The sequence below is a fragment of the Rissa tridactyla genome, chromosome 3, assembly GCF_028500815.1.
Source record: "Rissa tridactyla isolate bRisTri1 chromosome 3, bRisTri1.patW.cur.20221130, whole genome shotgun sequence".
NCBI lineage: Eukaryota > Metazoa > Chordata > Aves > Charadriiformes > Laridae > Rissa > Rissa tridactyla.
Window position 1 is genome coordinate 34,120,052 of NC_071468.1, and position 27,815 is coordinate 34,147,866.

General features: G+C 39.4%; 1 protein-coding gene across 4 annotated transcripts in view; it reads right to left on the reverse strand.

The window, feature by feature from the left end:
- ZFAND3 (zinc finger AN1-type containing 3) overlaps positions 1-25,373 on the reverse strand; it is a 144,102-nt gene extending 118,729 nt beyond the window's left edge. The window contains exon 1 of one of the 4 annotated variants that reach the window (XM_054197150.1): positions 24,996-25,362. In XM_054197150.1, the coding sequence (XP_054053125.1) occupies positions 24,996-25,066 (71 nt within the window). In that variant the 5' untranslated portion in view covers positions 25,067-25,362. Of the gene's footprint in view, positions 1-14,415; positions 14,437-24,995 lie in introns of those variants that run through there. The other 3 variants (XM_054197152.1, XM_054197153.1, XM_054197151.1) reach the window with 3 other exon arrangements.
- Positions 25,374-27,815: the final 2,442 nt, after the last annotated feature.

Here is a 27,815-nt window from a genome sequence, read left to right on the forward strand (position 1 = left end):
CTCCCTATCACTTGTGATCCATTGATCCATACAATCAACATATTCTTAATGATAATTAAAGGATATTTTTCTTTAGGGTTTTTTTTTTTTTGGTTGGGGTATTTTTTAAGGCATGATTAAAGCATTAAGCATACAAAGGATATTTTAATGTCTGAAAACCTCATCTGCTCCCTACATTTTCAATGTGATTTCTGAGACCCGAGTTTGACTCAGGGAATACTGGTCAACTCCATTCTCTTTCTGAGTAAAGGATGCTGGAAAGTTAATGACTCACCGATGTAGAGTTCATCAACTGGACTGCAACTAAATGCGTTACTTCCCTCAAATACTATGACTCATGTGCACAGCAGGGCTGCAGCAACTTTGCACTTTATCCAGATACGTTATTTCAAAACTCTTCTCAAATTTATTTTGAACAGAAAAATCCTTCAAATGCATTCAACTGGGCTAAACAACTACACATTAAAATATAACGTTACTGTAACACGCATCCTGAGCCCAAATCACTTCAGCTATAGCGTCCAGAATTTATGTGGCATAAAATAAGAAACACCTTTAAAATAATGCAGTGTTCCATGGTGTCAGTGTCTTGCTTTTTCAAGCATTCCAAATGCAAATGCCTGACCTCCAAGAGCAAACACAATAGAAGTAGTAGTACTCAAGTTTTTTCAGGAAGAAAAAGCAGCTTAAAAGCTCCACCCCAATTCTGACAGGGGAAGTTACTTGCAAAACACAGATTTAAAACCTGCCCATGTCTGATCTAACAGCAAATACTAAGTTATTATCTTCAATCTTCTCATGAACTACAGTTAGCCCATAGGTCTAGCTACTTGTCTTTCTGTAATTGTAACAATAAAATTTAGTTCAAATACAGAACAACTAAGCATTAGAAAAGCTACTTCAGAGCATCAAGGATGAAGAGCCTCCTATGCATTCTTTTAGTGGACAGTATTCTGGTCTTTTATCATATCCAAGATAATCTGAATCACTGAATAAAAATGGTATATTATAAGCCTATGTTTACGAATTTCTTCCACAGAGAAAGCTGAAAGCCTTGAAAATAAATACCTGACAGAAGAATAACATTCTGTAATGGGAAAGTTGACTCTACGTACATCTGCATTTTTAACTTTCTATGTAAACAATGAAACAATCAAAACAAAAGGATACAATTAAAGAAAAGTATTTTGAGTAATAATATGTAAATGTTGTTAATAACTATACAGCTGCTTTTCGTTTTTTCTTTTATATAGGCAAATAAAATCTTTCTCTTCTCTTTCACAGCTATATGGTCTCTACCACAGTCACTGTGTTGACGAAGAAGTGAACAGCACAAGCTATCTTCCATAGGCACTGAAATAGAATGAGCACAGTACCCAAAAACCAGCCCAGACCAAAGGCACCAGCACTGAATTGGATCTAACAGCCAAGTTTCTTCCTTATGGAGCCGCACTAGCATTTTTACGCTAGATTATTCTGAGTTTATCTTATTTTTTCCACCTTTCATGCTCTCTATACCTCTTTTATATATATATATAAAAATAAATACATCTTTCTCAAAATTCCAAAAGAAAACAGCAATTCATTCCCAAATATTCAAGATTGAATAGTTAATATATCTAGCTATCCCAATAAAACATTCTTACTAAAGTATTCAAAGTGCTAAGGACTTTGTCAGAGGCCTCAATAGTTTTCTTTCTGACTGTTATCAAGAACTGTTCTCTCTTCTGCATGTTCAATTGCAGCATGCCTGAAAATTAATCCCTTACATTCCAGTATGAGTATCTGTACCCAGGGAAGGGCAGAACACCACAGATACCTTTCAGATATCTTTCCCCATAAAGCCTATCTTTTTCATAATAATAAGAGTTTTTTTAAAAAAGTAAAATAAACAAAACAAAAAAAAAAACAAAACTGGGACAGTTCTCCTCCAGTGTTCTTCACTTACTACTCCCACCCTCCCAAATCTTCTTTATCAGAGAGCAAGGCAAAACGCTGAACTAGATACAGAAGAAAAACATTAGCAAACATAATCTAATCTAACACAGTCCACCAGTTTTGGACAATTACTAAAATAAAATATACTGAGGGGAAAATAAATAAATAAATAAATCTTAAAAGTTAAAAATGAAACACAGATCATTACAGATAAACACTCTGATTTTGCTTTTAACACCCTAATCATAACTAGGAAGGATTTTGTCCTCAGTCTAAACTCCACTCCCTTATTAAACTTGAAACGCAAGTAGTCTGTCACATTAAACTGTTCAAAAAAGTACCCTTGCCTATATAACCTGTCTGCATAGGTGGAAGATATAAATTTTGCAAGGCAACCTGCATTCTACAAGCTGAAGCTTAAGGACAGAAAAATGAGCGATTACAAGAATGATCAGTCAGCTCCCATGCCAGATTGCACAGCCCTCAATTTACTTACTAACGTGAGATCATACAAACCACAGCACATATTAGGGCTACCAAAGCATGACTAACACCAGGATATGCACTTTTGCATTCAAGTTTTAGGCGTTACCTTCAAACGGAGCATACAAAATTAAAGTTGTAAAACGTGGACATTAAAAACTAAAAGACTGAAGATCTAGTATTTTAGCATGTGCTTATCTCACAGGCTTAAAGGAAGTACTATTTGAAAACACTTGTAACTCACACCCATCACTGTAAAAGTTTCTATGCTGCTCCTGTTATCCCTTACAAGAACAAAACAGCGTACATAATTCCTGATGCTGTCAATCAGTACTATTGCCGATCTACTGCAAGCATATTCAAATCACTTACCCACAGGCCTACTTCCAGCTACCACCCATCAAAATCGGAGACATCCAGAACTTGTTCAATTAGAACCAGAAGCATGAACATCAAACCCTGTTGCTTATTTACTTGATTATTGGCTGTAAAGGCAGTCAGATCTACAATGACAATATTCTCTAATCAGAACTCAATTCTTTATTTTCTTGAAGGTATTAGGGTGATTGAGAGCAACAGAAGTAACGCAGGTGGTGTGATATGTATGCAACTACAGCCAACTTTAAAAATATCTTTTAAAAATAATTCTTACGCATTCTTAAAATCACTTAATTTCCCGAGAAAGGTTTCTGGTATGAGCTAGGTATGGGTTAAACTGAAAGAATTTCTTAGAACGACCAGCTGTGTCCCACAGTGCTCTCCACTAATACAGGAGGTTATTCAATAGTAACTATTCCACCTGCCTTTTCTTCAGCACATCCTATGAAGAACTGTCAAATTGTTCCAGTGTCTAATTGACCTTCTCAAAGAAAGTGGCCTGGACTCCATATCTCAGTTTAGCTCCTCTTAAAAAACAGTCTGAAGAACTCTTAAAAGAAAAATAAAAATCAGACATAGCAATAGGAAAACTACAAAGGAATTTGGAGGCAGACTGCTCATCTTACGTTAAGGGGTGCCCACCTCCCCTTGGCCTTCACACATAGCCAAAGTCAGATGACCCTATCCTTTCAAATATACCATAGGTATAACCACTCAACAGGTTCTACCCAAGAGCCCTACGATGACAAGGCATTACAGAGAAGTACCCATGCAGGACACAAGTTAGCACACTGCTGTTCTGTTGTGTTACAAAACCTGCACTCTGTGGGTCTCCCCCAGTTTGCACTGAACATTTCTAATTCCCTAGGTACACTAACATCTGTGAAACATTTTATAACTCAAACTATCAGCACACAAGGGGTCCTGCTGTTGTAAACACCGAATCAGCTGAACTACTAGCAACACGAATGAGAATTTACTGCGTAACGGAAAAGTATTACAGAAAACAGGTTACTGCACTTCAGTACCTATGGATGACTCACAGTAGGACTTACACCAAGTTCAGAAGATCATCCCTCAGCTCTACAAAATCCAAGTTAAATCAGTCTGCTTACATTTGTATTGCAAGGCTGCAGTGAATGCCATCTGCAGTAGGCACTACTATATGATAATCGAGCCTGCAATGTCTGCAAATAAATCTACAGGGAACAAATACTACTCACAAAAACTGGACAGTACTACTAAGAGTATATCAGTAGTACATAGCAACCAAATACATTTATTGATGTGGTGGTCTTGTACATTATTCATAGAAGGGGAAATGCTGAATATTATATCAAGAGAAACAGAATAAATCTTATCTTATTACAGGATTCAGTATCATGTATGCAAAATAACCCAGAAAATTTCCACAGTAAATAAAAGAAAATATGAGTAATTTACACAAAAATGTATTTGTTTGCCCCCTTTTATACTACATTACCAGAGTTCTATGGGCTATTTTTTTCTGCTTCTCTTTTCAGCATAAGAACTAGCAAATCAGAAGGTGGGAGAATGAACACACTAGGAGGTATTATCACCAAAAAAAAAAAAACAACCCACAATTATCAAAATCCAGGAAACCAAACGTGAATATTTAATCTAAATACAATACGAGAGGCATTCACAAAATGCTTGAGCAATGCTAAACTGAACAATACCATATATTTCAACTCACTTCCTGCTCCCTCAGTAAAGGTTTGCAAGAATTCCTACTTCTGCTCTTGAGACTTTATTAAATTCAACAGAAGCACAGAAGTGGTTTGACAGTCCCAACCGTTCTATTGATAAGACAAATTTCAAAGCCTTTAAGTGCCTCTATAAAGGTTAAAACAGCACAGGAAAAAAAAAAAAAAAAGCAAGAGAGACATTTCCTTTTAGCAGTCCCTTTTAAAAAACATAACTGAAGACCTCAGACTTTTCAACTGGCTGAAGCTTCAGACTTCAGGATTAAATTTTCCACAAAATTTAAACTGTGGATCACCTGAGAATTAGAATTACCAGAATTGATAAACACTGATAAAGGTTTTAATTTTCTATGCATCATGCAAGAAGGGACCAAATTTTGTCTCCCTATATTCTAAAGTTTAAAAAAAAGATAACACAGCTTCTTTGCTAAAGTCAACTATACAGATTAAATGTTTGAGTTAATAAGAAAGTACTAAGGCCCATGGCTTCAATATAAGTGATCTACATATAATACATATTGATAGAATATCAGGATACCGTTAGTATCATCAGTTTACAGCTTGTGAAACATGGTCTCTGGAAACCCTAGACTGACTAGAAATGGTACAAGAGACAATGCACTACAACGGTCAAGCTCATGCACTCAGCTCTTGGTTTCAGTAACATAAGAGTACAAAATAATATAAAGATATATTGCTTAACAGTAATTTTCTCTGGACAACTTTCTAAACATACTTAAGAACCACATGGTTCTTTAAACCCTCACATTTGAAATGAAATGCCTTAACATCATAAAACAAGTTCTTCCCTGTTAGAATACTCTTTCGGCGGGGGGGGGGGGGGGGGGGGGGGCGGAAAAAGAGAAAAAAGAAAAAAAAAACAAATCCTCCCATATCCCCAACAATTTCACACTACTTTTGCTATTTAAACCATATTTTCTTACTAGTTGCAAATCAGTGGCCAACACTGTCCTAAAGCTTAAGACACAAACACAATTCCAGCTTGCATTTAAGTAATTCACCTATCATTGTTTACCCACCAGCTAGAGCAACACAATCAGCCCTGTGTTAGCAGTTTCAGGGAAACAAAGGTCATATTCATTTTTTGTATTTTTGCTATTGTGCAAGAGAACAGTAGCTACACTGCAGTAGCTTTCATTTTTCCTTTGTAACACCTATACTAAAACTGGTCATACAATGCAGGCAGGGTTTGTTTCTGTAATACACCGTGAACATTTCATCCCAGAGCATACAAGAAGGTCCAGAAGCCTCCTCAGTAACAGTGACAGAACGGTCCAAAGGAAAAAAAGAAGAGTTTTTGAACAAATTGCCTCCTTCCTCTCAGCTGCCAATGGGACAGACTGTCATATCTGTCTTTCCTTGTACTGGTTTTTGTTCCTTAAAGGTGAGCATCTTATTTTGAGTCATCACTTTTAGTTGGAACAAAAGTACTACATGGTTTAAAAAAAAATAATAATGAAAGCCTATGAATTGGACTAACCAAATGAATACTCTGGTCTTCACTCTTGAGTGAAGTTTCCCTGATGTACAAAGCAATGCCCTTTATATATCAGGCCCAGAGGTTTTGAAAACTTTTCTCTTACCATTATACAGCTGAAGGTCAGTTATTGTAGCTGTATTTCTGGCATTTATAGCATATAATATGAAAAAATGCTGTATGATTTTACAGAAGTGTCTCAAATAATTCAAATGTTGGTTAGGGGAAAGCAGAACACCTAAAAACATTAGTCTTCTCCGTAGAAGCTATGTTGTGTGATAGCTTTACATTATCGCGATATTGCATGTAATTATGAAAGCAGAATTTTTGTGGATGGAAAAATGCATTTTTTTCATTAATGACTCATCTTCCAAGTTACTGAGGCTTTTGGAACTGTACTGTATCACAGATCACATCCTGGAATGTTAGAGCTTACAGCGTGTCTGGACTCAGGGACTATTTTTCACTCAGTGCAGGCATCCGCATCTCAATGAAACTAAAGGGGCTTTTTTGGGTGAATTTATCAACCGTTTATCATGGCAAAGACTGGTGGTAAAAGTAAAAATATTCCAAACTACTTTTAAGTTCATAGTATTGAATGTTAAAACATCCATGCTAATGACAGCCCCTTCGCCTTTGCCCTTCCTCCAAATTTAACAGGAAAGAATGTGAATTTGATAACCTGCTGATTCAGGATACCTGAACTTAAAGATGTATTTTAAACACCTTTTTTTCCATTACCATCATCTAAATTGCTCCCCCTACACTGGTCAATGTGATCAGTAATCCTGTCTTGTTCCCTGCCGCAAGCAACTTGATTGCCCTATTCAGGGGAAATCCTATTGCTACCAGGGCTCAGGACAGGCTGTTAAGTATGCATGCTAAGGCACAAGGAAAGGGGATACGGGATTGAGAAAGTTTCCATCAGATACTTAAACATATTGCACGCTGAGGCTGCAGAGAAACTTGTGCAGGAGTTAAAATGCAACAGGAGAAGAGACCTACTAAATTTAGGATCTCCAGATTTTTCCCCTCGAACTTGTAAGACCATTTTGCAGGCTCCAAACACACGCAACAGATCTGTGTCTTTTACAGAGAAAAATGAGTATACCTTTCTGAGGCACAACAAATACCTGAAGTCATTTCCAACTCAAAACTATTTGGAAATAGGTCAAATGATACAAAAATTAGGTATACTGCTACAGAGCCTGTCAAAGAAATTGTCGTAAACGGAATGTGAGCATAATGCTGAGAACATAATTTTCCCGAAACAGTTTGTGAGCAGAAATGATAAAATTACTGCAGAGTGATGTATCTTACTAAAGGTGAAAATTTATATTTTTTTTCCAATACACAAGATGATTTCTGCCATTAATTAAACACACAAAAGAGTAACCAGTAAGAAGCCAAAAAAATAGTGTCTTCTGACATTAAATAATTATTGTATATCTACAATGAAAATAATTACATTTCTGTCCCCCACCACAGAAAAACATTTCATATTGATATTTAAAATACTAATAAGTCATCACGTATTTATGACTCATTTTCACATGTGCAAACTATGGACTGAGTTACAGTTAGTTATCCTGTTTCATGGCATTGCTTCATTTGAATGTTCTCAAATTTTACTACAAAACTGAACGCGAACTACAGATAAATATACAACAGTTTTTGCTCTGTTATCCTACCAGCTGGGGAAAACATTAAAACGTAAAACTATATTACGTTTTCTAACATGTAGCTCATTTCAAAGTTATTAAAAACTGCTGCAAGATTAAATGTGTACGTGCTTTATAAAAGAAAAGGACTACATTTTAAATGCGCTTAAGTGAAGACATGCACAAGCCTATCAAATGCTGACTCTGCTACTGAACTAAATCACCCCACTAAGATATTCACTGCGTTTTTGGCTTTGGCTTCAGTCCTACAAGCCTACAGTCACTGTTTGATCACATTACATAAGCATTGATAGTAACATAACATTTCCAAAGGCTCCCGAGTGTCAATGGGATTTGACACAAGAGTCATTTAAATGCTTTGAAATCATTTACTATATTTGGAATTTCAGTGAAGAACACTCAGTTACAAGAACTATGTTTGCCTTGTTACCCATGCAAGATAAAGAGTTCTTTTTGGTTTTAACCCAGTCGTGTTACTTTCAGGGCTTCTCTAACTAGGCCCTCCCAGTAAATAAATGAAAACTCAACTTTCACGAGGAAAAAATACATTAGATCCTATGTTACATGATCAGATGTCCATTGATTCATGATTTCTGTCAATGTAACTTAATTTTGTCCATTTTCATGCTCCAAGGTGTAGAAACAAGTTTTAGTTATTTTTATCACAAATCTCTTTCAGCCTTGTGCATTCAAGTATCATCCTCACTCCTCTTAATGACACATGAGAGGTAAAATAAAGTTTGAATCCTTTCTTACTGTTTGTCCCCCCAAAGCTGAGGTTTGACAGCACCCACCCACTGCAACAAACAGCTGTTCTGCACTTCCTCTGGAATTTAGTTTCGATGTCTGTCGGGGCGGCTAGCTCTCAATCGCGGCAGATGTCTACCCACGGGTTGTACAGTGTATAAGCAACTCTGCCTTCTGCTCTCACCCAGTCACCATATTGTGATTTTGCTCCTCTAAGTAGCAAGTGACATACCCAGCGGAGAGCATTCAGCATTCCCCATACACACCTTCCATTTATAAATCTCCCTTTACGTTTGCACTAAGATAACAAATAACTTGGTTTTCAATCTCCTATGCATTTTCACCAACTTTATAACTACACTTTTGTAGCCAAACTCATTTGTGCTTCTACTAGCCTCAGGTATTTCCTGGTCTACGTTGTATGACATTTCTCCTCTTTTACCCAACTACTTTGGGAAGCAATTCCATTTTAGGATTTTGAACTATTCTAGTGCATAACACTCTGATTTATTATCAGTTGACAATTTTGCATAATGTCAACTTGATAAATTATTTTTCCAGTTTAGGGGGTTCTTTGTGTCTCTAAAGTACAAATAAATATTTTCATATGATTGCTGTTCCAAATTTAGGTTTAGTAAAATCGAAGTTTTAATGAAAAACGTATTTATTTCGTATTTCAGTCTCTCTGTGGCAGCTCTGCAAAGCAGCGTGTACATGACTAGCACTTACAAATAATAACAAATCTTGTAAAGCTCAAAGAAACAAGCAGAAGGCTTTTTTTTTTTTTTTTAAGAAAAACACTCCCACATTTCCTATTAATTTTATAGTCTTAGCAGTGCAGCACTACAAGAAAGTGCTATACAATGATCTGCCAAAACATAAATAAAACCTGCTAATCTCATCTCCTCTCAGCATCTAACTAATGAGAAATGCAACTAAGTAAACACTATGCATGCTAAATCACAGAGGGGTTAGTTAAGTGTTTAGCTTAATAATCAAACGTGCTATCAACAGCAATAAGTCTTGTTTGGAAACAACTTTGACATAACCAACAGGTTGAGTTAACCAGTGACCCACAATTCTAGGCTCCCAAATTTAACTAGCTTGACCTACATCGGTCCACTTCTGCATTTTAAACATGCAAGTTCTGTTAATTCATATAATTAATTCAAGGCAAACACTAGGTTACTCTTCTGAACTACATAAAGTCCATTAGTAGCCTGTTTTAAGTAAATAAATTATCAGGATCTCTCAAACATCTTAAACATTACCCTCCAGCATGTTACCTATCCCCCCAACATCTAAAGTAAAATTGCAGAAAGTATTGGTATTTACCATTCTATAATGTGTATCCTGCTTTGTCATATTTCACATAAGCAGTGAGGTGGTTTTTTTCTAAAGAGTAAGAGTTTTAAGCAGTATGTGGAGAAGTTTGCAGTGTCTACATAATTAACAAGATAGATCAAATTTTGTACCTATCCACTTGACATTTTCCTTATAAATTTATAACTAAAGCCTTTATGCAAGTACAGCAGATCTAAAATTTAATGGCTGGAGGACAGAGAGAACAAGGTCACCCAAAACTGTTAAGTTTCATTCTCTGACAAAAATAAAAATACCTAGGTTTTTTTCTACTTGTAAGGATGCAGAAGAAAAAGTAACAAGGAAACTAAAGGAATAATCAAAATGTGAATGTGCTTTACCCTTACCCTCTTCCCACCTCCTTCAAAGTTTTGCCACAGTCTAAATTAATTCCTGAGTGTAGACGTTTGTGAATAGCCTTTCTCATGTTGTGCTTTGAAAGCTCGCTGTCAGGAACTCTTATTCCACCGCTGTTGAGGTGAAAGACCCCCAACTACTGCAGAGGGCAGTGGCGACCAGCTGTGCAGGTAACCCACTTTTCTCCACTAAATTAGTACTGGTCTTCTAGCCATGAGAAATGAGCTGCTGCAGTGGGTGACAGAGCAGGGAACTGCACTTTCCAGAAAGGGTGCCAGATGCATGGTTGGAATGAGACCCCCCCTACTTAATGCGTTGAGCCTTTCTCCTATTTTACACAGCACACTTCCCAGGTCTCAGGCAACTGCATTTCAATTACCAGCGTAGAAAGAATTCAGCATGCACGTTTTGCTTTAAAGTTCAAGGGTTTTAAACATCTAGTGAAAAAACAATCCTTCATTGCACATCCTTCATCCCATGATAGGAGAAGGAAACCTTTACACAGACTGGTATTTTGGCTTTTCCATCTTCGGTGATCCAGATTAATGCAAATGCAAACTGTAATCTTCACAGTTGTCATTTTCACAAGGTGGCTTTTACTATTGTCTAAGTAAAGCAGACAGTCTGGATGTATTGACACGAACAAAACCAAGGTATCACAACACTCGCAGAAATCATTATGTTATCCTCATCATTTTCCTATTCTGAAACAACACAGAAAAAATGTGGGAAACAAGCCTCAACTTCTTGTTTTCCTGTGCTAATCAAGACTGAAAGGATAAATCACAATCAGTACACCTATTTAATCTATTTCAGACAGTGGGAAATCAGGGCCAAGTTAAATATTTCATTCACCTGCACGCAGAGCAAACAGCAAAGGCTTTCGTTAGATCAGCTTTTTACGCATTTCTAAAGGTAATCTTAGGCAAAGGCTCAGTAACGAAGCACAGAGTGATCATTAACAGTAGGTAATAAAAATGAGCACCGTAACATTACCTCATCCTGAACTCTTATCCAAACTATGTGTAACCTTCTCAGTACACAAGGAGAACAAGCAAGTCCTACCTAACCACTGTGACAGGCTGCAGCTGCAAAATGCAACTCTACTGCTTCATTAACTATGTCAAATTAATTTTGAATCCTAAATAGAAGCAGGACTTAAATAGAGTTTTAAAAATTAAGTGAACAAGCAGAGTATCAGCCCGTAACTCTTCAGGCATCTCTAGTCTCCAAGAAAAATAAAAGAAAGAAAAAATAATGTTTCCGTGATTCTACTTGACTTTAAGCGTTTAATCATGCAACTCTACACCTTCTTCAGCTGCATTCTTTGCTCATGGAAGGCCCCTTCTGAAAGGGGACCCACAATCTTCTCTCACTCTCCGTTTTCACCAAAGGACCACAGCAGTCTGGGAAATTAAGTGGCAGGTAAAAGGATTTTTTTTTTTTAAAAAAGGTGTCTCCAACTATGAAACTAATGAGTACATAAATATTCATTAGTTATTATTGTACAATGTACATATTTAAATATGTAAAAATATGCAAATATGTAAACTATGAACTTCACATACATTGTTTTCTTGCTCTCTGGCTTCCCAATACTTTTAATTAACACTCTACCCCCTGCAAACAGGAGACCAGCAGACAAAAAATTTGGATTTTTAGCTCTCTAAGCATCATTTTTCTCAAGTCAATTTATGTAGATGTTTTTGTTCTGTTATGGGAAGGTAAAATGCTACCTATACCCTCTCAAAGGAAACGTTTACATTCGACTAATTCAACTAGAATCAAAGTGCATTAAACATATCTGTAGCTATCTTTAGATACTACAAACTGAAGTAGCAGCTTGTATCTTTTGTGGTAAGGATCATACCACATTCAGTAACTTCTCTAGGTATTAACTCATTTTTCAGCTTTCAAAAGAAAGCAATTAACAACAGTATTTGAACATTTCAAACATCCTTTTATTGGCATTGGGGCTTTGTGACTAACATCATTTGCTGCATATCATGCTACATGATTTCAGCAGAAACAGTGGTTTCTGAACAATATCCACAAGTAAACAGTTGAAAACAAACATACAGAAGCATTAACTCAGGCTGTCTGTCCAGCTAGCTGGTAGAAGACGCTTGTCTTCCATGTTCTAGTAGTAGTTTTGTTGCAGCCATGATGAATTAAGGATATAGGCAAGATTGATTTGGGGGACAGAGATAATATCTAGGTATACACTTAGAAAAAGCAGACCAGCTTCTCCATATACTGAAGAAAAGCCTGTGTCTCCAAAAGCTGGTGTACTTTTCCAAACTAGGTACTCAGTTGTGCGACTAAAAAAGTAGTATCTAATCTTCAGGATTTGTCCTGCATAGATGATGAGGGACAAGAAAGCCAAGCAGAAAAAACGAAAGCTCTGTTGATTAGACAGCTAATAATAAATCCCAAGATAAGGATCATCTACACCACTTCCCTTACCCCTTTCTCTAACTGCCTTCACAGACACCCAAGGAATACAAGTCTCTGGAGCTCCCGCTTATGTCACAGTCTTACTACATAACCTTAAAGAGAATACAAATCCATTTGGACTGTAAATTGACTACAGTATTTATTGGTTGAGTGGCCTTAAGTAATCCTCAAAAATAATAATAAAAAAACCACCAAGATAATCTCTGATTTTATTTTTATGACATTCATACCAGGAAAAATACTATTAGAATAGTTAGTCGAAGTTGTGTTCAAACAAAAAATGTTTCTTTTACAGCTGTTTTCATCCTGAAAGTTGATAAACACGTGATTTCTGTGCTACAGTAAGTCATTAGCTACACAGTCTATCTACATGAGTGTTGCAGAAGAAGCCATTTCAGTTTTTATAATTCTGTATCAAAAGTTGCAAAGAAATTAAAGTTATGTTTACATGCATATATATATATACACCAAAATAAAAACCCCCACACAACTTCAACATTTTCAACCACAACATAAAGACTACTTAAAAGCACTTCTATATTCAAGTTTGCAACAAACACATTGCTAACGGAAGTCAAAAAACCACTACTAAATCAGCAAGCTGAAATAATAAGGACCGAAAGAGCGCTAATAAGAAAGCAGCTAAATCACTTTCCATCTGAATGGCATCTAGCAATGTGCTGGGAAATGAATCTGAAGGGAAAAAAAAAAAAAAGAAAAAAAAGAAAAGAAAAGGAACTGAAAATTATAGTAACCTCTGAAAGCTATAGGCTTAAGTTTCTTAAGCCCTGGTCTAGTTGTTTAGTTTGGGTTTCCAGTTACAGCAGTTTCAAAAGCAACCACTAATTTCAGTTATCTGAATTTCAGATGCACTTCACAAGACATATCGGCTCAGGCAACTGAATTCTAACCTGTAATGCTAGAGTTCTTGTTATGCCAGTAAGTGACGGAATTTCCCATATTTTAGTTTATTTTGAAAGAACGATGCAACACATCAGCTTAGTTCGCTATGTAACGATATATGTGACTGTGTTTTACCTTTTGAATCTGTCTTTACAGGCCACTTCAGCAGGACAGGAAGCGTTAATTATTCACCAGAAAGATTTCTGGTCTTTCCTGAATTAGTCACACAAGAACATTAATAGTCAAAGGAGAGACTGCATCACAGAATAATGGATAATAATGGGGTCCTATCTTCATCAAGAGAGTGCTGCAAAACCACCTGAGACTTGCAGACGTGTAATGCAGGCGGTTCTTGCTCTTCTAATTGCATAGCAACTCTTCTGATTGAAAGAGACTTCCTCCACCCACCACAAACACTTCCTTCTACACGAACATCCTTGGAAACACGTCAATGGGTCAATATTGTCCTAGAACAAGTTCTGATTTAAAACAAACACCTCTCTCTAAAGGACAGAGCTGGAGAAGCTGTAAATACTCCTTGCTACCAAGTCTTTCATTCAAGGCTCCTAGAGCACTATGGAATTAAATGAAGAGTGATATATCATCCACTAATGAAGGAATTCAGGGCATGCTCTAGATTCTATGATTCATTGTGGCAGAGACTGTAGGGGGGTTTTTTGTGCGCATATGGTTGGACTCAATGATCTCAAAGGTCCTTTCCAACCATGAAGATTTTATGATTCTATGAAAACATGCAGAGGGAAAAGCATGGACCGACTGCCACACGGTGCATCACTGGCAGAAGTAATAATAAATCCTTTCCAAACTTAAATGCCAAGAAGCAGACTTTTATTTTAAAAAAGGAACATTCCACTGTCCTTACCTTTATGGATTTATAGTCTCTAAACTCTTGTAATAAATCTAAGATGTATAAAAAAAAAAATCAGCATTAGAAGAACAATGTCTATATATTTGTAATCACAGTATTCAAGCCGAAAGTTAAAACAGGAACGTGTCCAGTGTTCAAAATAAAACCAATTGCTAGCAAACTACAGACAAAAGAAGAGAACAATATACAGTGACACTCAACATTTCCATTTCTAGCATCTAACTAATTCTGGAAAAGAAATATACTTTAAAACAAGCATGTTAAAATTATCACATGCACTCCATGTATTACACAATACCAGGAGTTAGAAACAGCAGAGTTAGTCCACTTCCTCAAATCAAGCGAGGAGTCAATTTGCTCCATCTTAAGTTAATTACTATTTCCAAGGCAAGTTTAATTTCAATTACTTTGCAATGAAGTATTAATCACAAAGCCCCAATGCCAAGAAAAGATATTTGAAATGTTCAAATACTATTAATTGCTTTCTTTTGAAAGCTCAAAAATGAGTTAATACCTGGAGAAGTTACTGAGTATATATGGATTAATCCTAAAAGCCCTTTATCAGTTACAGCACAGCTGACTGTTCATCCACACATCTGTGTAAAAATAAAATAAATAAATAAACCCCCCAAGATTTCAGCTGCCTCAAAGAACTACTGTATTTTAAATCTTCCAAATTTTTGAGCATTTTTAAAAAAATCAAATTGAGATGCTCTCTGTATCCTTTTTTTTCCCTATTAAAAACTGAATAATTACACTACCGTGCTTGCAAAATAGAACTGGAGAGAACCTTTATTATGGAAATAGACAATCTTAAAAGTGCCTTCGCTCACCCCGTACTTCACTGTACAGAAGCACCCAGTCAAAACTTGATTCTAAAAATAGAAATTATCAGATTTTAAATTGATTAATATGTTAACAATTCAGGGGAACACCTGAAACCTGTCTGGATGAATAAGCAAACATCTGTTAACACGCAGACAATTTTAGAAACCATTATTGTCCATTAGTTCACTGAAAGAGATTACTAAAAAAGGAAGTAACACTAGGACATTAAACAACGAACAAACATTACTGCATCTGACACTAATGCCTCTTCTTGCAAACTGGTGTCAGCAATACCTGACCTAAGATTCACCTTTCTCCAGCTAAATACGCATTTCACTGAGTAATATTGGGTATTTGTTACAGAAAAGTTTCAAAGGCAAATAATTGATTTATGAAAAAGCTAGACTCCTTCATATTGACAGTACCTTGGACCAAAATATCGTCTAATCAACAGTTAGAAGGACAACACAATTTCCAATACTGAGGGACTCTTGCTAAATGACAGCATTTTACCTACTTTATACATGCAACTTCCTCTGAGACACTTCTGACAGCATATAATTAGAGATCAAAATGCTGCTGTTATGGCGACAGGGCTGATCTCAGTAACAGTCATATTGTGAAGGCCGGTTGTATTTTAGCAATTAAGTCAATGAGGACATGACTTTGGATTCTGCTTTTCTAAGTGCACAATTAGGAGGTTATCATGGAACCAGCCTGCTGTTTTTTAAAAAAAAAAACCAACAAAACAAACACTGCTTTCAATCTAGTATTGTGCTCCTTTCTTCTCCCTCTTCCTTAGGTGCCAAGAAATTAAATAGGACTTCTACATTCAAATAAGGAGAAGTTAAATATACACATTACTAAAACAGGCCCTCAAATTAAACAACTCACCCAGCATCAGATACTACATAAACTAAAGAGCTAGAAACTAAAGACAGTAATCATCAAATAACCTCTTTTTCTCTCAGTTTGTCTGACTGCTTATTAAAATTATTTTAGGAAAATGAGTTTTTGTCTCCATTCAAAATTTTTTACTACTTTCAGTTAGTCTCTTTAATTTACACCAAATAAACACTGGAAATCCAACACTAGCCAAAGTACATTTACTAAAGGACATAATGCCAGTGGAAGTAATTTAATAAATTCCCTTAAACCACTAATAAAAATACTACAACATTTAGAAACTGGAATTTATCTTCCTCCCACCGACCTGCATTGTTCAAGTTCAGAGCATGCATATGGTGGTCAGATTAAACAGCAGGAAGTGAACAGGATACCTACAATTCTTTCATAAATAACGTGGGGCAGCAGTCACTGCTGCAGGGAAGACCCCAGAGAACAGGTTAAACATAAAAATCCATCAACAATTTCCTAATACAACTCCTCTGTACAGGCAAGTACTGCACTTACCACAATGCTACTACTCAGATGCTATCGACAGAGAAATTGAACACATAACTGCAAATGTCTTCACTCTTCAATTCATGGAATACCAAAACTCTTCATGTAATAAATTTTCCTGAGCATGGGTAAGGAATAATTTACAGGGAATGGATCTAAGTATTACAACACACTGTTTGACTCTGGGTTACAAGATTTCAGAAAAACATGTTTAATTTTATTTTTTTTTTTAAATTTAAACCCACACTCCTTAAGCATATAAAATTCTCACCAATTCAAATAAACGATCCATCCCTATCATTAAAAAAAACAAAAACAAAACACAACAGTGTTATTTCAAAATCTTAAATTAGAAGATAATGGTTCAGCATTTTTAAGAATCTAAAAATACCAACCCAATTCTACTGTATGTTAACACTGTCTCTACAGTCTGAAACCATTGATCATGGTCATCCACACAAAGGTTTCGTTTTCAGAAAGTGTTTTTCAGAATAATTTTACATTCACTGCATATAGCGTCCTCATCAGTATGTTCTTACGTGGTTTTCTCAGTGTCGTGAGAAGATGTCTTTCCAATATCTGCAATAACTCTGACTTAAGTTCCTTCACAAATGTGGCATCTAGAGAAGTCATTCATGCTGCAGCTATTGCTTGATTTTTAATTCTTCTTTCAAAAATAGAGAGGGGACCCCGTGCTAATGAGCGCTGCCTATACTCAATAGAGAGGAAGGATCTTTGCCATTTGAGCAAAAGAGAAGAGAAAAAAAAAAAAAAGGCAGAACATACCTATGTAATTTACCCGCCTAAACTGAATACAAAGTTTATCTCTGAGATCCAAATAAGGGTTTCACCATAATCAAGATCAAATACGGTCCGAAAACATTCACAAGACATTTGTGGTAACACAAATAGCAGATACTAATTTAGTCAGTCAATGCTGCATATTTGAGGAGATAGAGAATAGTGACATTTTAAACTTCAAAGAATATAAGCAGTATCTTTCTGAGAAAACAGATCGCATTCATCATTCCCACCAATCACATCTAAAGAAAATGGTGTCTAGTTATATGTACAAACTTCTAATTTTAAATAATTTTAAAATCCAGTAATAATTGGCATACCACGTTAGTGAAAATATTCAAGTCAATACCAAATATCTCCAGTGATTATATACATCAAGGATCATCCTTTGAAGTTAATGCTTTCCATCGCTGATTTCAACACCTTAAAGGAAATACCGGGTCACGATGCTTCCATCATTTCAAGATTTCAACAGCTCTCCAAACCCAACATGGTCTCCAGGCTCTCCAAGCCCAACACGCATCAACAACGTCATCACTTTGTGGAAGTTTGATGTTGAAGTGGCTAAAATTTACACAGTTAAGAACAGCAGCTGTATTTCCTTAAAACTGATTCCTATTTCTGAGAACTCAAAGCATGTTCAATAAATGAAGCGATATACAAAACACAACATATCTATTCTACCATACAACAGTTGAAAATTTTACTAATTAATGTTAAGTCAGGTATTTTGTATAACCGACTGTGGAATAATCTTTAGCACTGTCCAAATCACAATACCTTCAACTACTCACAGTTTACAAAAGACATGATGAAGGTACTGACTGACAGGAAGATTGAAAGAAATCTGGGAGATGACCTAGACACAGTAACTTTTAACTCCTCTGAGCTTCAAAAAGCAGCACACAACCTACTTCTTTCCTGTTAGTTCCCCTTGTAGGAGCAGCAGGTATGACACTGAATTTCACTCTAACCAATGAGGAAGTTAACAGATTAAAAGGTGCTGGATACATCTGTCTATATTTAGCACTGCATTCATCTACAATTAGAAAATATTTCTAAAACATTTTCTATAAAGTTTTGGAATAAAAACATGGTATAAGCATGTTTGTTTTCTCAAATTCTGGCTTCACTGAAGATGTGAACAGACATTTTTAATCAAGAAGGCCTATTTTTGGATCTTCTTAAACTAAACACCCTCATACAGCAGCTGTTTGAATTTATTCACTCCTTAGAATTCTCACACAGCAAGACTGAAGGAAAAAAAATCTTTTTTTTTTTTTTCATAAAGAGAATGGTTAAATTATGGAACTACTTGCTGCAGGATGTTGTGAGGGTCAAGAGTACATACGGATTCGTGAGGTCATAATGCAAATTCATGAAAAAATAGGTAAGACCTACTAAGCCATAAATCTACAAAACAGAGGACAACCTTATGTCAGACTGCCAGAAGCAAAGGAGGTATACCAAGATAAGCATCACTGCATGCTCGCTATGTCCTAATGCTTATTCCCTCAGCATCACTTATCACCCAAATCAGAAACAGGGCTCGATGCATCTTTGGTCTGATCCAGAACAGCTGTTTTTCATTAAATAACAAAATCTCCTTTCTGTTTTGTCTATTCTATTAAGTACTGCAAAAGAAAACATTGTTTTCACATTCCTAGAAAAGAGCTTATTACAGTTAAAGTATTAAATCCAGTTCATCTGCTTTTACTTCCGAGTGCCAATAACCCCTATTCCTAAAGGTAAGATTCTGCAGCAAATAGCTCTGATCCAAAATGTGGTACTTTCCAACTGTGGTTGCAAGAGACAATCACTCACTGTATAGAAAAGGGAAAAAAAAATTATATGTTTTGACTTTAGTTGAGATGCTTTTCCAGTTGTATTATGACTGAATTTATCATTCTTTATTCTGCATATTCTTTATTCAAGCAAGGAACATGACAAAGTCCAATTCTCCCTCCCTCACTCTCTCCTCAGAGAGAAGCTTCTCTATGTCTCATAATTCTCAATAGCTTCTAAAATTAAGATCCAAGCAAAGAATTTCAGTGTCTCTCCAATGCCTGTTATCATTCTCTGTAGCACCTCCCAGGAAAATTTGTTAATAAATCAATTCCTCATCAGACTCTTTGTGTCTGTCAGTTAAATAATGTCACTTCTATTTGTGTAACACCAGTAGATGTGTTACAGCAGTTAATGATGGCTTTAACGACAAACTGCTTCAGGTTCTTTTACCCATAAATAAGTTCATGCATAACATATAAAAAAAAATACAATATTCAAGTATTTTTAGTCTTAACCTAAGACAGAGTACAAGGACCACAGCAGGGAAATTAATTTATTCCAAGCAACTACAGTTTCCCATTATAGAAGGCCTATAAAAGTTTGTAATAAATAAAAGCAAACCAGCTGTTATTTTACCCCAAAAAATTGTTTAGGTCTTGTACAAAGTAGTAAAAAATTAGCCTTCCTAAAACATAAGTTTCATCAATTTATTGATTTAAATCAATTTATCACTTTAGAGGGAAAAACTGACATTTCTGACCATCAGTAACTGCAGAGAAACCCTGCCCCTCAGACAGCACTACTCACACACAGCTCTCCCAAAGCATCTTATTTGATCCTCACTGCTCACTATTCACTCAAAGACCTCATTTAATACTGCAGTCTAATAAACAATAACCTATTTGGTAGCACATACACTGTCTTGCATAAACTGACATTCCTTGCTTATTCTAGCATCTGATCCAAAGCTCCAGAAAGTGAAAGCCTGGCAAAGTAACTGCATGATACAACCCCAGTGAAAACTAACTCTCAGAGGGAAAGATACGTATTTCAGCAGTTTACTCAAGCCTCATTTAGAAACATCTATGTGAGGTTTCCACAGTGGTTAAAGCAGAATTAGGTTTATGAAGGCATTATGCATTCACTATGACCTACACAGCCTATGAGATTAGAAAGTATTTATTAAAAAGACAGTCACTGAGAGTGCATATGGAATGAACAGCTGCAATCACCAAAAAAAAAAAGGAAAGAAAAACTAGCCAAAGAGGAGGCTTCTTAATGGCCTAAATACATAGAGAGATATATATATAGTGTCATTATTTGTTTAGAAGCTAAAAGCAAGCTTTGGTGATATACAGTCACAAACTAATCATGCTTATGTTAAATGATTCATCATTTGATCAAATGTTTAATTTTAGTAAACAAAACTGAGAAAAGAGCCAGATTGGCATGGCAGGGACCTGATGATACATAAGTGACTGGAAAATCCAGACTCAGAAATAAACTCTGGATTGGGCCTGCACAGAATGCTCGGGGCACAGTGTCTCATCACACATATGATGCACACAGTGTCAGAGAACAGCAGAACAAATGGTAACATCCCGCAAAACCCCTGCTGGCATGTTCTCAAACAATATTGCCATCAGTTTTAGCTGACTACAGTACCTTATAGTTGCCAGAAATAAGATGAGATGAAACTCATCATACTGTGTTTTCAATCAACTTCCTGCTGGCTGCCACCATTTCAAGAATGGAATTCATTTGTTTTATGGCCATTAACATATTTCCTTCTTTTCTGATTCTAAGGCACTGAATGCAATGGTATGGTATGAGTCTGGACCATAAGAAAAATAAGCAGCAGTCAGTACAGTACAAATAGTATTGTAAAAGCATTGCCCTCTCTGACATACTCCTTCACAGTATATGCTTCTACAGCCAAGGAATATTTTAGCTTACAAGTCTCGTCTATGCCTATAACCACTTAATAGTAAAAGCCCCAGCCCTTTGATGAGCTATACACAAGTGAAACCTTCATGGAGTCCTTTAAAAGCCAATGGGGAACTGCCAACATGTAGTTCATTAAAGGATTACGCCTCACCTCTAATAAGCAAAATGGCTTAACTGGAATATATACATATAGTAATATTTTTATGTATTTATTAACTTAGAGCTGAAGATTTTATATATGCCATAAAGCGATACAGGTTTCTGAAATCCACTAATGTAAGAAAAAACAACATTACACGGTCTGTTAATCAGGAAAAGAAGAAAGAATTTTTCCGGATTGCAAGAACGAGAAGTTAAGCACAACATAAACTCTAGATGAAGTAAAAAAAACAACTTGCATACTGCACCCTTTCCAAACTTTTCCAGACTATTCCAATAAAAAGTGAGATATTTGCAACTGACAGGAGTTTAAGATATAAAAATAGGAAGAGCAGCAAAATATTTCCAAGCAGTAAGTCATGTGAATTTTTCATAAATAACATGAATACATATGAGGCTTCCCAGTTGAGATTATCCGGGTAACTGAAATGACTTTGTAAAATACAAAGATCATTTCAGTGCTCCCTTTGAGCTTTGCTTGAGCAGAAATGACAGACTGGACATTTTAAAAAAGTAGGGCAAGTCTGCAGAAGATTTAAGGATAGACTCTGTGATCTTTAACAAAAGGTAAGTAAACGTTAGCCATTGACCTTAAGCAGAGGTTTCAGAAGTTCTGAAGAGTCTCACTCAAGTCCCTTCTTTCAACTGTTCATTTTTTAGTCTCTTAGATCTTGAAACATCATGAGTTTAGTAGTTTTCCAGTCACTAGAGATTCTTACAACCTACAGGATCTGAATTTCTAATATAAAACCAAACATGTTAAAAGAAGAACCCCTCCAACTTCAATGCACGAGTATGTACTAGTCTTCTCCTGTAATCTCTTTGCATGCCACCACTACCAACGTGCATCTCAGGAGCTACTTCTATCATTGTTCACCAACAGGCAAATTTTAGCCCAGAGACCGACAGCTTACTTTAATTTTAATGCTCCCTTTCAGTATTTTTCTTAATGATTCCTATCTTTGTGGATTAGTGCAGAAAGCGTGCATCTTACTGCAAACAGTCCTGGCTAAACATTACTAAAATCAAAAACAAACAAACAGAAAATCACCATCATCATACATGCCAAAATCTAGACCCTATTGTCTGACCCACAGACACCAAGTTGTTCTGCCACCTACATGGTTCGGGCTCACTCAAGAACAACCACGAAAGGATTCTGAACCATTGGATTGATGGGGACCAGGAAACATAAAGCAACACTATTCCATTCCATTACTTTATTTACAAATTTCAGGGAAACTACTATATTAAATTACAAGTTTCAGAACTTTTCACAGCCTTTAATGTTCTGCAGATAAAGGGCAAACATGGCCCTGTTATTCCAAAATGTGACTTGACAGACATATAAAAGTGATATGAAAGTCACAGATAAGACTCTTGTCTTATGACATGTTGCTGGTAATAACCCTAGCTGACACCTAGAGCAGCAGAATTCAAACTTCAGATGCATATAAGTGTTTTTGCTATCATGATTTACTTTCTTCAGAAAGCTGGTATAAAACTGTGACCCTTTAAGCACTAGAAGGGCACGTCTACATAGATTTTCCAGCCAATCTTCTCAAGCACTAGCAAGGCCTAGGTAAATAAGGACAAGGCGACACTTAAGTTTCTTCAGGACTGAAAAGTACAAAAAACCCCATCAAACTCTGGAAGCTCAAAGCACAGTTTTGGGTTTTGTTGGGTTTTCTTTGGGTTTTTTAAGTGACAAAATAGGTATGTAGTTTGCCACTGTGTACCAAAGCGTACCTGGCATAAACTTAGAAAAACAGATTAATTTATTCACTGTATTCATGGAGAAACTGACCTTTTTTTCCCCCACAGTGTTGTCTTTCAAAAATGTCTTACAAGAAACACTACTGCATGGATAACAACCTGGGGGGGAAGAAGGGGGGAAATCATTCGGATAGCAGCTTTTGCAAGGGAAATGTATGTTAAAAAAAAAAAAGCACCAGCTTTAAAGGCAATGGGTTTTCTTGAGAGTCTCCTGTTGCCATTAAGCAGATCCTTGAACACAAAGCACCAGATTTTCTTCTCATTATCGCAACACACTGAACTAGCCAAGAATTTCAGCCCAATGAAAAAGTTCACTTCCAACTTTCTGCAACTCTCCTTTCACATCAGTATCACGTTACAGAAGTCAGTATGCTACATTAGAGATAACAGCAACTTGCTTTTCACATTACAGAAAACATCAGGTCCAAATATGGGAGTCTAACAAAACAAAAATAAACAAAATAATTTACTGTATATTTATAATCTGTCTTGCAAGATCACTCCCAGCAGGGCCATAGCATTTGTTGCAGTTCAGGCTTCTGTCATAACTCAAAAATGGGATTTCATTTAAAATCCTGTCACTCCAATAAACCAGCCAAGTGTACAGTGACATCACTAAATCACTCTTATTGCATCTCTTTCCTCTCAGCCTCCACTCCCCCAGAGTACCTTAAATTGCATGACATAAATCCCAAGAAGGTACAATCACAGACAAGTGTAAATCTCAGGTGGGACCTCAAAAGTCAATTTAGTCACATATTCTTTGAACTTTCCATAAATAAGAACATTAGGGACTAATGTTTCTGTGATATACATTAAAGACCCTTTATGATTGTGCGTATCTGCCAGCATAGCAGCTGCCATGCTACATCTGATTTAAAAAAAAAAAAAAGAAAAAAAAAAGAAATCAATAACGGAAACATCTTCAACAGACAAGGCCCTAGAGGTGATAGGAGTTTAGCAAGGAAGAGGCTTACTTTTTTTTCACCTTTGGCAAACAGGAATGACCCGACTTCCTTCTTTCTAAAAGGGGATCAGCCAACAGCTAACAAGGACCTTATCTATTATGACCCTCCCTGCCTTCATAAGGTGGAGAAAGATGTGTATTTTTGTCCTTAGCCTTTTTCCTTCATGAGTTCCGCTGCCCTGCGTGAAGAGCAGGGAGAGCTCCCCGTTCCCGGTCGCAGGGCAGGGACGCGTCGGGCACGGCGCTCCAGGACACCGGGCGGCCAGGGGTCCGCATTACCCAGCCGCGCCTGCGAGGAGCTAAAGGCCAGCCCCGCAGCGCAGCCCGCAGCCCCAAAGGGGAGGCAGCCGCTCCAGGAAACCTGCGTGCCTGGGGAAGCGAGCAGGCCTCCCCCCGCCGAGCAGCCGGGGACGCCACCGGGACACCGCCCGCGGCCAGGCCGGGCTCCCCCCGCGCCCCGGGGGTAACGCAGCCACCTTCCCACCCACCCCCCCGGGTCACCCGCTGCCTCTAAGCCAGGAGCCACCGTCGCCACCCCCACCCAGGCCCCTCGGGAGGCGGCACCCCCCGCCACACGCCGAGAGGCGGGGGGACACCCCTCTTCCCCCAAGGGCGGCCACCCCCTGCGGCCCGCCCGGCGGGGGCCAGCGGCCGCCCCCGCCTCGGGGCGAGCTGCGGGCTCGGCCCCCATGACAGGCCCGAGCCCAGGGCTGTGACCTGGCTCGGTGCCCCAGCCGTCCGGCCGGCCTGAGCGCCAGGCCAGGCCCGGGCCCTGACCCCGCCCGGCCGCGGTCCCCCGCCGCTTCGCCCTTCGCCTCGCCACCCGCCCCCTTCCCCTCCCCGCGCCGGGCCAGGCCGGGCCGGCTCCAGCCCAGCCCCCTCCTCGCCCCCGGGCCTGGCTTACCCCCAGAAGCCGCAGGGGCAGCGCGGTGGCAGGCTGGGCGCCTTGCTGCGCTCGCTGCCGGCGTCTCCCATGGCGGGGCCGGTGCGCGGGGCGGCGGCGGGGGGGGCGCGGGGCTCCCAGCCGGGATTCCAGGCCGGTCAGCTGGAGCTGGGCGCGACCACTGGGGAGGCGACGGAGGGGAAGGCACGGGAGGGGGGGGGGCGGCCGCGCCCTACCGGCCGGGCCCGCAGGGGAGCGGGGCGGCGGCGCGGAGCTCTGTGCGGCGGCCTCTCCCGCCCGCCGGTTTCTGTGACGACCCCGCTTGTCGCAGTGGGGCGCGCCCGCCCTGCCCCGCCGCTCGGCCCCTGACTCAACAATGCGTCCCCGTGTCCCCCCCCCCCCCGCCTGCTCCGGCGCCTTGTTTCCCCCTGTCCTGAGCCGGATGGTTTCGCCAAGCCACCGGATCAGCTGGGAGTGGCATATACCATATCCCATCGCCGGGGGGAGACGTGTTAGATCGGGGGCGGGAACGAGGAGAGGAGCAAGTTTGGCAGGAACCCACAGACTCGAGAAGGGAACTGACTTCTCCGTGGGGAGGCTTAAGGGGGTCTGAGGCCTGCAGAGCTACGTGGAGCTGCCGCCCTCTTTTGCCCCTACCCACACGTTAGGCCCATAGTGGTACAGCCAGGGAAGACCGGCGGGGTGGGGGTGCCGGTGTTGGCCGCGCATGCGCGGAGGGCCTGCGACGCGGAAGTTGGTCGGTGGCGAGCGGGTCCCCGGGGGCCGCCCCCGCGCTGCCCGGGTACGGGGGGGCCGGGCAGGCCCGCAGCGCCACCCCCATTCCTGGGCTGGGACCTGTCTGAGCCGCCGCGGCCGGGACTCAGGCTCAGTCTCTCGGCCGGGAGTTGCCTCGCCGAGAGGGGCAGGTCGCTGTCAGCCTGGCGTGCGGCCTGTGCGCGCTCGGGGTCTGTCCCTGGCCGCCGCTGAGGGACCCCGGCGGGGCGGGGGTGAACCGGGCCTTGTTCTCTGTTTGCTTTTGTGCCAGACCTCTCCGCTGCCAGCTGGGAGGGAGGCCTGGAGGCCGGGGAGGGCCCGGAGGGCGACGGTCCGTCTGCTTGCTCCTGCTTATTCTATAGGTGTTGGTCCTCGGTTCCCATCAGTACGAAATAAAATCGGTTAGGTGTCTAACGTACGCGGGGAGTTCTTTGCCTGTGGTAAGCAACACTCTCTGGCTGAGGACGCTAAAGCTGAAGGCTGGCTGAAGCTGGGAGGAGGGTGTCATATTGGCCCTCGTGTTTTGGCCGCAGGGAAAGGGACCTGCAAGAGGTAAGGTTGGCAAGCAGGGGAGCGTGCAGCGGGCACGGTGCAGGCGCGATTAACGGCTCCTGCCCTTTGACAGACAGGAAAGGAGAGGGTCATCTCCAGCATCTGGACTTGAGGGCTGAGTAATGGGGATTGCCCTTCTCGTGCGGGTTTAGCGAATGGCCTTGAGCGAGTTACAGTCTTGCACTCGCTGTACCTTGGTGGTGTCTGTGAAGTGGAAATACTGATGACCCCCTGCTAGAAACTGCCTTTTAATCAGAGTGAAAAATGCTATGTGGGAAAATACTGGCGTGGTAATAACAAAAGTGGAATCTTGATATATTCTTGAGGTGCTGTTACCCATCTTATACTTCGATTTCTGCATTGCACTTAAAAGCCAAGATTGCTGAACATTGAAAATAATAAACATCCTTAACAAAGCTTGGAGTATGTAGGTCTTTGTGAGCAACTAATTCTGACAACATCCTTTTGACTTGAATATGCAACCCTCTTAAAGAGTTTTGTATCAAATTAATTCATGGCAGAGAAAAACATACTAATGGAATACATATACACACATGCTTAAAACTTTTTAATAAAAAGTTGGAATTTCATTGAAATTGTGTAAGCAGGTTTCTTTTGAAGAGACTGGTTTGTGACAGAGTTTATTAATAACGGTTGTTTTATCAAACTGTTGGGTCTGGGGTTATCTGACTCCCTGTTGATGCATCAAGCGGGCTGTTAGTGCTGCAGTAGCTCAACCAGTCGCCGCTCTTCCTCAGCAGTGACTTTGAATGCAATAATGTTATTGAGTGTAAGACCGACGTGGTACGATGGAGACGGCATGTGTGTTGAGAAAGTTTTCATTGACACATTAACCGGTCCAACTCCCAGCCCTCTGTAAAGCGTCTGTGGCTGCATACCACCCTGTGTACTGAAGCATGAGAGCTTCCTCTTGGCACAGCTTTCTGAGGAGCCTACCTGCTGAGGCAGCACTGCTCAGTGCACCAGGAGAAGTGAGTGCTTGAACAAAATAACCCCAGCCTCATTAACTCAGCACTTTAAGTCAATTGAAAATTAAAATTGTCTCTTATGTGCTGGCTACCTGTACTACTACCAGAGTCTGTAAATTCCCCTCAGATAAGTAGTGGCTTTTTAAAGATGATTTGATAGTTTGTATGTCCTTACTTGTTATTAAAGCAAGCTCCTGTTGAGTAAGCTTTCAAGTATTACAAATGTCATGGAGAAGCATTCTCTCTGCTCAGTACTCTTTCATGTCATTTCAAATAAGCCTTTCTTGATTCTGTAAAGTTATGTTGTGATAATATCAAAATTCTAGTTTTCCAAGCAGTTCAGATTTTTAAAAATCCTATGGTGGTGTGGTAATTGAAGTGCTGGAGCGTGTCCAGAGGAGAGCTACCAGGCTGGTGAGGGGTCTGGAGACCAGGTCATATGAGGAGAGGCTGAGGGAGCTGGGCATGTTTAGCTTGGAGAAGAGGAGGCTGAGGGGAGACCTCATTGCCCTCTACAACTACCTGA